This window comes from Carya illinoinensis, chromosome 4 (genome assembly GCF_018687715.1).
Source record: "Carya illinoinensis cultivar Pawnee chromosome 4, C.illinoinensisPawnee_v1, whole genome shotgun sequence".
Classification (NCBI taxonomy): Eukaryota; Viridiplantae; Streptophyta; class Magnoliopsida; order Fagales; family Juglandaceae; genus Carya; species Carya illinoinensis.
The window spans coordinates 3,064,423-3,078,633 of record NC_056755.1 but is presented as its reverse complement, the minus strand read 5'-3'; the positions used below and the strand labels follow the sequence as shown (position 1 = coordinate 3,078,633).

Genomic DNA, 14,211 nt, shown 5'->3' with positions numbered 1-14,211 from the left:
TCCCAAACCCCTGTAAGCTTAGCTCCGATAGCTCCTTAACCCGATAAGACCAAGATCAAAAGGCCCGCAATCTCAGTCTCCAGTTTCGATCATCCATGGCTACCTCATCCTCGTCTCTCTACAACTTCCTCTCCTTCCTCTTTCCCTCAAAACCCCCGCCTCCGCCGCCGCCGCCCCAGCTCGCTACTTTTAAGGCCCAGAAACCCAAAAATGATCTAGAACCACTGGTGTCTCAAGAGGCCCCTCTAAATTCTTCTTCTTCTTCGTTGGCCTCTGTGATATGCCCCACTCTGGCATATTCCAACACCCTCTACTTTAAATCCGCCTACAACGTGCAAGTGATAGTGGATGAAAATGAGCACGAGGAGAGGCTGCTGAATCGGTTCCGGAGAGAGGTCATGAGAGCCGGTGTTATTCAAGAGTGTAAGCGCAGGAGGTTCTTCGAAAATAAGCAGGACGAGAAGAAGCGGAGGACGCGGGAGGCCGCTAAGCGCAACAAAAAGAGGTCTCTGCCTTTTCTGTCTCTCTTAATTTATTCTACTTTGGTGTTATTTCGATTTTTTTTTTTTAAAAAAAAAAAAAAATGGGTTAGGCTTTGTCGAGTGTTTAGCTAATCAAGCGCTTGGTTTTATTTCTCTCTATGATGTTCTTGTGATTCTCTTCATTAGGTTGCAAATGGTGTTAATAGATTTTGGTCACTTTAGGCTCAATTTGATTGCAATATGTTCTTAGTTTTGCTGAATCTTGGATTTGTTGGCTTAATATGTGGGGTTTTTGTAGCACTAAGGCTACTCCGTCTTCCTGTTCTGTTCCCCTTAAAACCTAGCCACCGTGTAGGGATCAGTTGCGGCTTTCGTGAAGTACAAAGTCCATATAGTATATACTTCCATTTAAAATGGGTAAAAGAAAGTTCAATCTAGCAGTCACTATAAATGACATTAAGTGGGTAAGGTTTGGGCTCCCGAGAAATTCCACGAAGTTAGATTTTCTTTTTTATAAGTGCTCAGCTCAGAGTTATTTATTATGTGTGATGCTTTGAAACGTCTCTCTATGATCCTATTTGGGCTGACAAGTTTAAACACGAAATTATAGTACTATAAGTCAGTTTAGCTTACCCTGGAGAATTATTGCCTGTTGTTAATCAATGTATGTATGCTCTGTGTATGTGTTTTTTTTTTTCTCTTGAGAAGGAGGAAATATTTGTTTGAATTTGATTTTGTCTCGAATTTATTTCTCGTGCTATATAGATGGTTTAGTGAACTTTGTTCTGATTGATAGGGTGTTAATCTTTGGCGTTCATAGTCAGGCATATAATGTTCACGTTAGTGGTGCATATTCTTGTGGGTTCTTTAGAACCTGCAGGATAAATTTTACTAGCTTGTGATTTAACACCTCACCAACAAGCAGTTATGTAGAGTTCCTTCTGTTAGATCTCTCCCTTACGATGATTATTTACTGCTCGTCTGTCTCGTTCTATAACCAGGCGCCCCCAATTAAGAACTCCACCAGAGACCAAGCCGGAAGCGACAACAAACAAGAAGGAAGATGATGAGGATAATTGGGATCTGCCTGAAGAGGGTGACATCCCCTATTAACTGCATTCAACGTGCCTTCAATTTAGAAAACTCTTCACCTTTTGAGTGCAAGAAGCTCTTGGTCCATGTAAATGGCATGAAGTGAATCCTGTTCTTTGACAGAATGCATCATCCCTTTTGTATTGTTGTTTATGTATGAAGATTTTCATTTTTGCGTCCATCTGAAGGCACTTCATGTTAGGTACTTATCTATCAACTATATAGGAGTGCTACCAATGTCAGGAATAAGGAGGGAGACATCCTTTGGAAGATAACACTTTCTTTTTCCTTTCTCAACTGAAAAATAGAAGGTGAGTTAGGATCAAGCAGCGAGAGATCATATATAATATCCCCATCAAAGGCTGACCTTGCAGGAGGTCTAATTTGACTCAATTGCTCTGGGGGGAAAGTATTGTTTCTGATGGACATACAAATTCTTTTCTCAAGTGCTCTTCCATACTGTTCCCTTATCTACGTCTGGTCTTAGCCATACTTGTGCCTTTTGGAGCACTTAGAAAATTGAAGAAAATAAATTATATTTCGCGTCCTGTTGAGCTGGAGAAAATTAATGAGCACAGAGCTATGAAAACTTGTGTCGCTAAGACTCGGATGATAATTAGCAGGGTCTCCTAAATGTTGGTTTCTAAAGAGGGCTCTTGAATTAGCTTTTACAGTATCATGGAAAATAAGCCAGAAAATCTCTGTTAAAGTCGATTGATATGGTATGAATATCTCGTGTCTAAGGCCTCAGTCCAATTGCTCATCCGTGGAGGAACCTTCTGTTCACTCAGTCGATTTGTTTTTTAATGAATTTTTTAGTAGTAAATACTACATCAATACTTGTAAAAAGGTCCCATCAAAAAAAAAAAAAAAAAACTTGTAAAAAGGTAAGGGCAGTGCTAGTGTACCGTGCAGTTTTGACCACTAGGCGACTAGTACAAACTTTTTTTTTTTTTTTTTTTAATATATTTAAATATTTTTAAAAAATAAAAAATATATTAATATAATAAAAGTCACTTTCTTAATTATTAAATTAAAAAGAATTAAAATTAAATATATTAATAGTTAAAATGAGGGGACAAATTTAAATGACATACACTTGGCATTTTCAGAGGAAGGCCAGGGGAAGCCCATTTCAAGTGGGGATGACTTTCCATAGATGGCCGACTGGCTCCGTTTGGTAGATCTCATTTTATCTCACAACTTCTTGGAAGGAAGGGTGCAACCCATTTCCAGTAGCATGACTTTCCTTAGATGGCCGACTGGCTCCGTTTGGTACATTTTATTTGATCTCATTTTATTTGATCTTATTATTATAATTATTTTTTATAAAAATATAATAAAGTTTTCAATTTTTTAAATATTAAAATAATAATAATATTAATAAATAATATTTTAATAATATTTTATTCAACTTTTAAATTTTATTTTAACTTATTATCCAAATAGCATCAAAGTCTTGGTTGCAGAACCAATATTCTTAAGGCCTTGTTCGAATATCAGAAGACTCTAATCTCATATTATATAATATCATCTTATCTTGAAGTCAATATCCAAATATCACAAGTTAGAAATAATTTTCATCTCATCTTATTCTATCTCATTTCCTTCCTAAATATTACTTAAACACAAATATTTTCAAACTAATCATCACAACTTTTTTAATTTCTAAACAATATACAAAAAATAAATCAATTTTTCTAAATTTCAAAACAAAAATAATATGAAAAAAATTATATTCTAAGATACTTGGAAAATGAGATGAGATGAGAATTTTATGAATAATAATAAGATAATTTATGAATAGTAGTAACATAATTTATAAATAGTAATAAAATAGTTTGAATTAAATATTTATGGGGTTTTGAAAAGAATAGAGATAACGTTAAATAGAAAATATTATAAAATTAAAATATTATTAGAATATTATTTTTATTTTGAAATTTAAAAAAGTTGAATTGTTTTTTATTTTTTATTTAAAAATTCGGGAAAGTTACAACGATTAGCTTGAAAGTATTTGTATTTGAATGATATTGAAGAAGGAGATGAGATGAAATGATATTGGATGAGATGAAATTTTTTTCCAAACATCCCCTAACAATATTTTTAACTTTATAATAATTTTTATTTAATTTTTTCCTCTCATTTTCCAAAATTTAATAAGTATTTAATTTAAATTATTTCATTACTATTCATAAATTATTTTATTTTTATATTTATAAAATTTTCTATCTCATTTCATTTTTGAAGTATTTCATAATGAAGCCGGAGGAGTAATTTGTAAACAAACAAGAACTCAAGAATTGATCTTCTATCCGTTAGTTTATCAATAAAATATATTACCAGTTGGGGAAAAAAAAAAAAAACTCAAGAATTGATTTTTCCTAATATATTTTTTTTTTTGAATTGAAAATTTGAAACACGTCAAATCAAAAGTAAGAATTAATATTTTATTAGATAATTGTATAAAAGCGTTGCAGGCAGCAGCAACTTCATTACCTCAAATTTTTTATTTTTTATTTTTTAAAGATGGAGGTCAGGCCTCCTTTTTATTAATGATCCTCATCAAGGCTGAGGAGAAACCGTGTTTAACAAATAAAGAACATGAAACCTACCAACCAATACACCCGCTGAAAAAGGAAAGGACATGAACCAAATAATAAGACCACCATACAAAGTCCTTAGGACCGAATGCAGAAAAATCTCCCGTATCCAATCCAAAAAAGACCTCTGAGATTTGAAGGGAATTCAGAGCTTTCATGCCAAACCTTGCAGACCCCTGAAGCACCAAGTCGCACACAACCATCTGCCAATGAATTACACTCTCTGTAAATATGTCGAGCCCGTAAGCAGAGACCATCCATCAGATTAAATAATTCCTCCCAATAATCCTCTAAGTAATTCATTACCACAATTAGTCATTTTTTACTTAAAGATAATTGTGAATATGACAGCCACTAGCCAGACTTGGGAGCACGCGTCAGAGCGCACACGGTTTATGGCAAGATTTGTGGGCAACCTTGACTTTTTGTAAAATTTAAAGGTGATAGTTAAAAATATGCATACAGTGTATTTCAAAGTTATTATCGAGTTTATTACATTAAAGCCTCTACATTTAGTGAATATTATAGATAAATGTACAAATTATTTATTTATTTATTTTTCTCTCTCTATGATTTCTACTTCTTTCTTTCCCACATAAAGATATATATTGGAGTTGAAACGAATAAAAATGAATAAAAAAAGACTGATTATGCTCTTCCACTCAAAAAGAAGCAACGATTGCAAAGTGCTAAAAAATAACACAGCACAAGCATCTAATTCCTAAGGTAAATTTCTGAACTCAAGCGATCTCTCTTTCGAGTGGTTTTTTCTTGGGCAGATTTGTAGATGGTCTTATTCTTGGTCTTGTCTCCGTTTGTATACATTTGTATATTTGTTATGAGATTTATTAAAAAACAACAATAGAACCCGTGTTATGAAATTTTACATATGACAAGCTTGCACGTAAAATTTTCGAGATCATTGGAAGAATGGAATTTCAAATTTTTTTTCTTGCTTATATTTTTACTCACATTATTGATGTATTGTATCACTTTGTTAATGGTATTCCTAAAAAACTTCAACTGAACTATTTATTGTAGCCTAAAAATATTTGGTCCCTCAAAACTTATAATCCTAGCTTCGTCCCTGCTCACAGTGCACATAACACTAAAAAAGTGAGAAAGACCACGTTGCACACAACACATTTCACAATTATATTTTAAGATAAAATTACTTTTATGAAATGATGTTATTTTAATAAGTTATTTTACAAATATATGCCTCATTTAAAATATAATTGTGTAACGTGTTGTGAAAAATATTATGCATTTATCATTTTTCAGGAATAAATACCTTAATAAACTTACTTCAAAGTTGTTAGACATATACAAAATATGAACATGTAATATACTCATATCTTTACATGTTATATTAATTAAAATTAGTGTTTATATAAGTAGTTTTAATTTATGTATCAGTACTTTTGATTATAAAATATGTTTTGAACTTTTGATAAGGTGAAAGTCACTCGTTATCTCTATTTCATAACTATCTAATACTTCTTTTAATAGTATTAAATAATTTTTAATCATCTAATATCATATGATTAGATGATAAAATGATGATGAGAAAAGGGATAATCAGAAGTGTATGAAACTTGCATATTTAAGACTAAAATTATCATTTGAAACAAACATCCGATGTGAAAGGTCTATATGGGTCCAAGAAAGACAACTTTTGCAATGTGTGTGCCAATCGTACTAGGGGCAGCTGGAGGGGTGCATTCTCTATCTTCGGATCAAGCTAGGAGAAATCATCTAGTCCGTTCAATTGACTATAGGGGGGCATTGTCGACCGTCGGATCAAGTTTGATCCAAGGGCCATTCTCAATCGTCGTTTCAAGCTAGGTGGAATCTCTTCGCCCGACCAATTTACTTAGGTTGCGTTTGAGTAGTGATGAGAATTGAAAAGAGTTGTGAATAGTAATGAGTAGAGATCGAGTGGGTTAGTGGGTTCCATTAAGAGTAGTTTGAAGTGTTTGGATGTATGAAGAATGTTGAGTTTTTGACTTTTGAATTAGAAATTAAAAAAGTTGTAGGTCCCATCAATAATTTATTTTATTATTAATAATGGTTAAATAATGATTTTATTTATATATTGTAATAATAAACACAATTATTATGAGAAATAATTTCCAACACTTTTAAAAATGAATTTTGTACATTATTTTTTTCAGCAAAATTTATTTAATTTAAAGTTGGTAAAAATTGTAAATGGCTAGCAAATATTCCTTCAATATTCTCGTACTCCCATTTTGTTCCAAACTTTAGGTATATATTATGATGACAATAGGCAGGTTAAGTTATAATGAATTTCACATATTTTTCACTCTAAAATTTATTTAATTCAAATTTTCCAATTTATAATAAATATTTGAAATTATAAAAACAAGTGTGCTCTTTTAAAATTCTTGAAAAATGAAATTACATAATTCTAAGATCAGGGTAGGCCTGCAACCAGGCCTGCCGAATGCCCTTTTAGACCCGACCCGACACAACCCGGCTGGAAAGCCAAACAGAAATGACCCGACCCGAACGGGAGGGATATTTTCTACTCACCCGTTTTACTCATCACAGTCTGCAATTTTTTTTTGGATAAGTTCATCATAGTCTGCAACTTATTCTGGGAACCGATTGCTGCTAGCTTTCTTCCCACGAGGAAACCATAGAGAGAGAGAGAGTGACAGGGAGGAAGTTCTAGAGAGAGAGAGAGATGAAGATCACGGCATTGTTGGTGCTAAAGTGCAGCCCGAAAGGGTCGAATCCGGTCATACTTGCGAACGTGACGAACGTTAGCCACTTTGAGTACTTCTAGAGTCCAGAGTCAATAAGTTCATCTTTTTCGTCACATACTGGTCCATATTTAGCAGTGTATGTCGAATGCTCAGACCCACTCCAAAAGACACCTCTACAAATCAACAAGAACAAAGGTACAAGATTAAGAGGCCTTCGAATAAATTTCTTCATCTCCTCGTTCAAAATAACCCAAAAACAAGGAGAATCAAGGAGAAGATGAAATCAAAATATCCCAGATTACCGCATCCAAACATGTGCCTTGCCTTGCATTATCAATCTGTGTTCATGCGGCATGCCTACCCTTTTCCAGATCTAGGTTTGCGAAAAAGGAAATGGATACTTGGAATCTCACGAGTAAATGCGATCTATCGTGGAATCTCATTGGCTTGGACATTCTTGTACATCTTGTTGATGGCAACGAGCACATCCTAACTCAATTGATCGAGCTCCTTGTAAACGATGAGAAAAAGAAAGAGTAAAAGATTGAGCTCCTTGTTGAAAATGATTTCCTTGGGTGATCGGTTTCGACTGATATTGGGTGTAGTAAACCTGTTATTTGCTTTGAACCGATGGACCCGACTTTAGTCGGGTGGGTCCCTATCGGACCTTACGGATTGATCAGGTCAGGGCATGTATTGTGAGTGTGGAGAATTCAAAATAAATAAATTTCCTTATGTTCTCCCATTATCAAGAATGGTACCGCAAGTTCCGTTGAGAAAAAAAAAAAAAAAAAAAAAGAACTGTACCGCAAGCTAGAGAGAGACATAGAGAGAGGGGGAGGGGGTTTGTTGGGCGGCAATGATGGATAGGTGGGTCCCATTAATACTACCAATGGAAAATGCTAGGCCCACCGTTGCTTGTTTCCCGTTTTCAGCTCCCGCTTGATGTGGCATGCATGTCTCTAACTTAATAGAATAAAAAAATGCCACGCCCTCTTCTCTGCCTTCTTCCCGAAAGCTCATTCTTCTACCTTCCGAAAACACATTCTTCTGCATCTCGAAATCACCCTCTTCTTCTTATCAAAAACCTACCTTATTTTTTTTTCTTTCTTTATTGAGACTCATTGACCAAGTCACACAGCTTGGCTTCTCCATTTCTTCTTCAAAATCATTTCCCCCACTCTTCATAGCCCCGCATTTCGTCGTCTCCCCTCCCCTCCATCTCCGACCTCATCTCCTACCCATTTTCGGTGTCATCAGTGAGAACCTCCTGCATTTCAACTTCCCTGCATTGGCCCTCATCTTCGATTGACATAAGATTTTTTCATGGTAAATTGATTTTTTTTCCCGTTTCCCTTGCATCAACCACTCTCTACATTTTTTTTTTTTTGTTTCTCTGGAATTTGCTTGGTCTTTATTCTTCTTTCTGATTTCGTCCCTATGTCTTTGGTCTTTACTTGGAATTTGACTTGTATCTGTTTTGAGCACCAAGTGCTCGACAGAACATAAATTACTACTTCTTTGTGTGCTCATCATTATCTCAATTGTTTGATTATCGTTACATCAATTATGATGAACCATTCTATGATTTTTCGCTCAAGATTCCAATGTAAAAATCACAATTTCTCAATCATTTTGTTGCGTAGGTGTTGATGCAAATTAGCTTGAAATAGAGTCTACAGTCCCATAAACCAAAGTTTTGGAGGACACAGAATGAAAGGAGTGGTGGAGAGCATTTTAGGGGGGGAAGGAGATGGCTTGACCCAGACCAACATGCAGGGAGAGGGGAGAGGGTTTTCGGGACTGGAGGGGGGATTGAAGGAGATGAAATGCAGAGTGAATCTGTCGAGAGTTTTGGAGGGGAGAGGAAATGCATAATAACGTTGGGGGTTTGGGGGGAGCTTGATGGGAGGGAATCTATCGAGGAGATGAAGTGCAGGGGAAATGGATTTTGATGAAACAGAAGAAGTCTAGTTGGTCAATGAGTCTGAGAAAAGAGTAACAAAAAAAAAAAAAAATACCAGCATGAAAAATCCACGTCAAACGGGAAGGCAAAACGGGGTGGCTGTAGCATTGACCTACTACCAATTCAAATCGAAAAAAATAAAATGAGTTTTTATAAAAAAGGGTGTGAAAAGAGTCATACCCGTCCAAATGGATAGGTGGGTCGCATTAATACTACAAATTCAAATTCTAATAAAAAACTGAAATGAATTTTTATAAAAAGGGTCTGATTTTTGTCAGTGTGAAAATAGTCACATCCGTCCAACATCATCAAAGAACAGTACCAAACCTCAAACCCAGCCTTTAGAGCATTGGCAATGGCCTCGCCATTGCCAAATGCAAGTTCAAAATGACTACAATTATGCAGAAATCGCTCAGCAACGGCCTCGCTATAGATAGAAAGTTTGACATAAGTGATACAGTAAATCTAAAGACCTCTCTATGTTTGGCGAGACCCTGTACAAAGACCAAATAATTTTTTATTTGTTTTCTACTACCTGCCCCTGTCATTTCCCTTGATTTTTCGTTGCAGATCAATATTCCTCTCTTTCTTTTCTTCTTTATTTTCTTTCTCTCCCGAAAGCCTGGGTCTTCTTTAACCCATCTCTGTCCTTCAACCAGCAACTCCAAATCTCTCCAGCGGTTGCCGTCATCCCCTTACTCGGCAAGGTAAGTCTATCTTCCTCACTCTTCTCTCCCTCTTCTCTGTTGAAGTCGTTGTTATGCATCCCCCTTCTCCAAACAGATTTTAATTTTATCTCCTCTTTTGAGAAATGACTCTCATAAATCTCTTCTAGCTTCTGAGAAATCTCTTAAAATGTGGCTCAGCATGTTTTTGAGAACCTTTAGGAACAGATCAATAATATTCTGAAGGTTCCAGCCTCATGCTTGCTCTTATTGTATATTTTAAAAATCTGAAGTGTCCTGGATACGGGCTAGGAGACACCATAATATTTTGAAGGTTCCAGCATGCTTGCTCTTATTGCTCTTATTGTTTATTTAAGAGTTGTGTCATGTATATTTTTAAAATTAAAGAGCAGGAATTAGAAATTAGAAGAATAAGAATGCTTGTTGGTTTAAGCGAGTAAATGAACCCTGAAAGAACAAAAAAATAACGTAAATAATTTTGGTATATTCTTAATAAAAACAACAAGAAGATATGAGTGTAATTGCTTGATTTCAACTATGAATACCATATATTCAATTCAACCATTCAAGTGGAAGCTGATTTTGCATTTTACTCTGCTAGTAACTGATTCAACTTGTATTGTGTTTACTTATTTAAATATTGGAATGATACAGCAATCACTTCTATGGTGTTGTGCTTAGATAATATGTAATAGTTAGGGTATCTGCTCAATTTTTGCCCACTTAAATTTACGCCCTCATTGTGTACATTAATGGACTGTATTGCTAATTTGTGGACTGTTTTGGATTCATTCTCCAGAAGTATATGTTTTCACAAGTGAACAATGAAATATATAAAATTTAATGTATTTTGTTTGTTTATTTTTGGATAACTTTTCATGGTATATAGCTGCTTTGGGTTCAGTTTAGTAGAATTTAATGTTGTGTTGTATCAGTACCAAGCTAGAGGGTGAGGTTCCGTGAATTTCCTACAGCTTGTATGCTAGTAACTTGACCTTCTAAAGAGTTTAAGGGAAGTTTGAAATGAATACCAACTTTCTACATGTAGTGTCTTTGTAAAATATTAAAAGAAAAAAATTATCAAATATTATTAAAATAAATAATATTATATTATTTTTTAGACTTGGTGATAATTAGTCTAATGTAAACTAATTTAACTAAAAATCTATGTTATGGCTAAAACACAACATCCTAACTAAATTTTAGACTTGACAATGCTCTTAGACCGTCGGATCAAGCTTGGGAGCCGACTAATTAGGGCCCCACAGTTCCAAACAATTAGAATGCAGGCCCCTACACAGCCGACTAATTAGGGCCCCAGAGTTCCAAACAATTTAGAATGCAGGCTCCTACACGATCAACTTCTGCTTGACCACTGAAAATTTTGAGATAAAAATTTTAAGTTTTAAGATTAAATATTAAAATATTATATTTTAATATTATTATTATATTAAAATTTGAAAAAGTTAAAAAAAAAGTTAAATTGTTTATTATATTTTATATGAAAATTTGATAAAGTTATAATGATGAGATGATAATTTTATATTTGAGATAAAAATTTCTTGGAGCCAAGCAGAACCAGTTAGTCTTATTGTCCCCTCCTTCCCGCGGGTCACCTACTTTCTCAGTTATCTTACTGCGTATTGCCGCACAACAGAGCATCAGAGAAGAAAGCGAGAATGAACAATCTTCGTCCTGATGGGTTAGTACATATGCTTTAATTTGCAATACGTTTTCCTCCTTGGTTAATGAGAAGTTGTAGGAATCATTTTATTGTACTAAGCTGCATCATGATATCGGTTCTGTTTTTTAAGCAACCAACGACCCACCTATATACGATCATTCATTTTTGTTTGTTTTACTAAATAGACTTCAATTGATGTTTCATTCATCTTTCTGATACATAAGAGACATTAGTGGATCTCAAAAACGAGATGGTTCTTGCTTATATGTTTCGTTTCTTCAGGCACCCAGTTTGTTTTATAAAAATTATCATGTAACCTTGCTTATAGAAATAATAGCTAAGCTTCTACCCAAAAAATCTGAATTCCCATGATAAGCTCTATATAGGCAGCAAACGAAACGCGCTTCTAAAGACTAGAGATACATGTTTGGGGGAAAAAGAAGAAAAGGCAAAAGAAAAAAAGAAACCATAGACAAGAGACAGAGACTGTGTCTCTGTAAAAGATGATATTCATTACTCACTGCTAAAAAGGGATATTTAAGTCGAGTAATTTTAGTTTTTTAGCCCAACTTGTCTTGTTTAAGGTTGACTTCATACGTTTCTTCTTCCCCTCCAAATAACCCCTCGAGTTTATTCCGAGTGAGAAGGAAGCATCTCTATTTGTCCACCATTGTTAGTGCATCGTGTGAAGAAATGAATTTATTAAAAACATTTTTTTTCTTTTTTGGTGAAAATAAATAAATAATTTACCTAAAATTTTTGTATAATATTAAATATCAATTAATTAAACAAGTATTTAAAAATGAAGATCAACCGTCTCGTGGTGGTTCAAATCAGACCACCAAGATATGGGCTCCCTTCTTGTGGCTAGATGTTGGCCATCCGATCCAATTGTAGTCCTGCCACACCAGTCGATGGCGTGGGGAAATCTTTCATTCTTTCTTCTTCTTTTTCTTCTTTTAATATATTTTTTAAACTCTTATTATGAAAATTTTACTTAACTCAAACAGTAAATTAATTTTTAAATTAAATAATGATTTTTCGTGGGCCAGTCTTTGACTTCCCGCATGTTTTCCCTTGGCCGTGTGAAAGAAAAGCTAACAAAGAAAACTTCTTCGCTTTAGCACGTATAAGATATTATTTCTAAGAAAACTTTTGAGAATTTTTTATTAGATTTTGAGACGGTAGAGAGAAATTCCTGAATAATTTTTTTTAAAAAAGTATTTGTACTAGAATTCATAAAAATAAATAGATAGGGTTAAAAAATTGTTTAAATATAATTATTAAAATTATTTTTGTTTTATGGAATTTCTAAAATTGTATTAATATTTGTGTATGGATAAATATTGAACGAGAATTTGAAATAGAATCTAGTTTTGAGTTTTATTATATATTTGAGAATAAAATTATAATAAATGTTAACAATTTGATAAAATTATTTTTCGATCACAAGTGAGGGTTATCAATAAAATTAGAATACTATATTCTTTTTAAAAAAAAAAGAAATATTTGTTAAAAGTATGCGCGATTCACTTCTTAATTAAAATCACAACTATCTCTATTTTTTCCCTATATTATATTGAGTTCCAATGCTAAGTTAGAAAGGTTACGTGACTGTTAAATTACTTATTGCCTTTACACTTAAAATGAGACGGAACATGTAAATTGAATTATCTAATGGAAAAATCTATTTGTCATCCTCACACTTCACACACCACACTTATTTTAATCTATTTGCATTAAGATAAAAGTGTTGTATATAATATAATTATTTTTATAACTATAATGTGCATCACAAGAAATGGTATATTGGCACACCAAATTTGCAAATAGCAAAACTCTTATTGATTATGACAAGATGTTAATGCAAGACTATGAGAATATAAATTAAATAATTAATTTAATCTATCCTCACTAATAAACAACCAGTTATTTAACAAATATCATAACATATATCTTAAATTTGATAATTGGAATTACATTTTGGGAAATGCTACACATCATCCTACACCACACACTTTATATATTAAAATATTATTTTTTATTATTTTTTATTTTTTATTTTATTTTATTCTTATTAAACTAATTAAATTATTTTATTTATCATCCATACATTACATATTTATTATAGAAAAAATGAAAAAAAAATTAAAATAAGTGTGGTGTGTGAAGTGTGAGGATGACAAATAGATTTTTCCTATGATATGATACTTTTCATTATGTTTGGATCATCTCTTATTCTTTAAAAATAAAAGATAAATGGTGATAGACAATATAATCTCATCGTAATGAGATAAAAGTATGATAATATTATTAAGATGTAATGTTATTTCCCATATAAAAAAGGTTAAAACATCAATACTTTTTTATTAAGGTGGAACCAACATTAATATCGTGTTGGGCAAATTTTGCGAGCTAGGGCACACCCAAGATTTTGATCGTCCCTGTGGCACCAAGGGAGGTGGAGGTGGTGTTGAAATGATTTTATATGCTAATAAAATATATATGTTCATTGACTCGAGAACATTTCCTTGGCTGGAAAATATAAAAATAACAGAAGAATTGCAAGGAAAATGCCCGTATCCTAAACCCAAGTATACCACAGCATAGGGGTGTTTGATCAATTTGACGGTGGAAAACTACTGAACATTTGATTGTCTTGGTTTTGGTTTGCAGTCATGAGCAGGGAGCATTTCTTGGTCTAACCAGCCGACACCTAGTCGCCTTCCAAAATCTCATTCAAGTGTTGGCGAACGTTCTTTCAGTACAGTATCAGAATTCAAGCTCATCTCCATTCCAAACACATAGCATAATCATGCCTCTTTTCATTGGAACTGTATGTGTTTACTTCCTAGCATTGATGGAGTTATTTCGACCCATTCTTAATGCTAGGTACCACCATGCCGCTAGCCTTATTTGCTACATCTCTGGTGTTCTCGCATGTACCTGCCTAGTATTGATCA

General features: G+C 33.6%; 1 protein-coding gene across 1 annotated transcript; it reads left to right on the top strand.

The window, feature by feature from the left end:
- On the top strand, positions 1-1,755 carry LOC122308031 (30S ribosomal protein S21, chloroplastic-like). Its single transcript, XM_043121188.1, has 2 exons — positions 1-505; positions 1,484-1,755. Exons 1-2 carry the CDS (start codon positions 96-98, stop codon positions 1,593-1,595), a joined length of 522 nt encoding a protein of 173 aa, XP_042977122.1. The 5' UTR covers positions 1-95; the 3' UTR covers positions 1,596-1,755.
- Positions 1,756-14,211: the final 12,456 nt, after the last annotated feature.

Bases quoted from the DNA above. Each gene is read 5' to 3' on its own strand.
- LOC122308031 (XM_043121188.1), top strand. From the start codon at position 96: ATGGCTACCTCATCCTCGTCTCTCTACAACTTCCTCTCCTTCCTCTTT. The intron at 506-1,483 runs GTCTCTGCCTTT...TTCTATAACCAG, and splicing joins GCTAAGCGCAACAAAAAGAG to GCGCCCCCAATTAAGAACTC.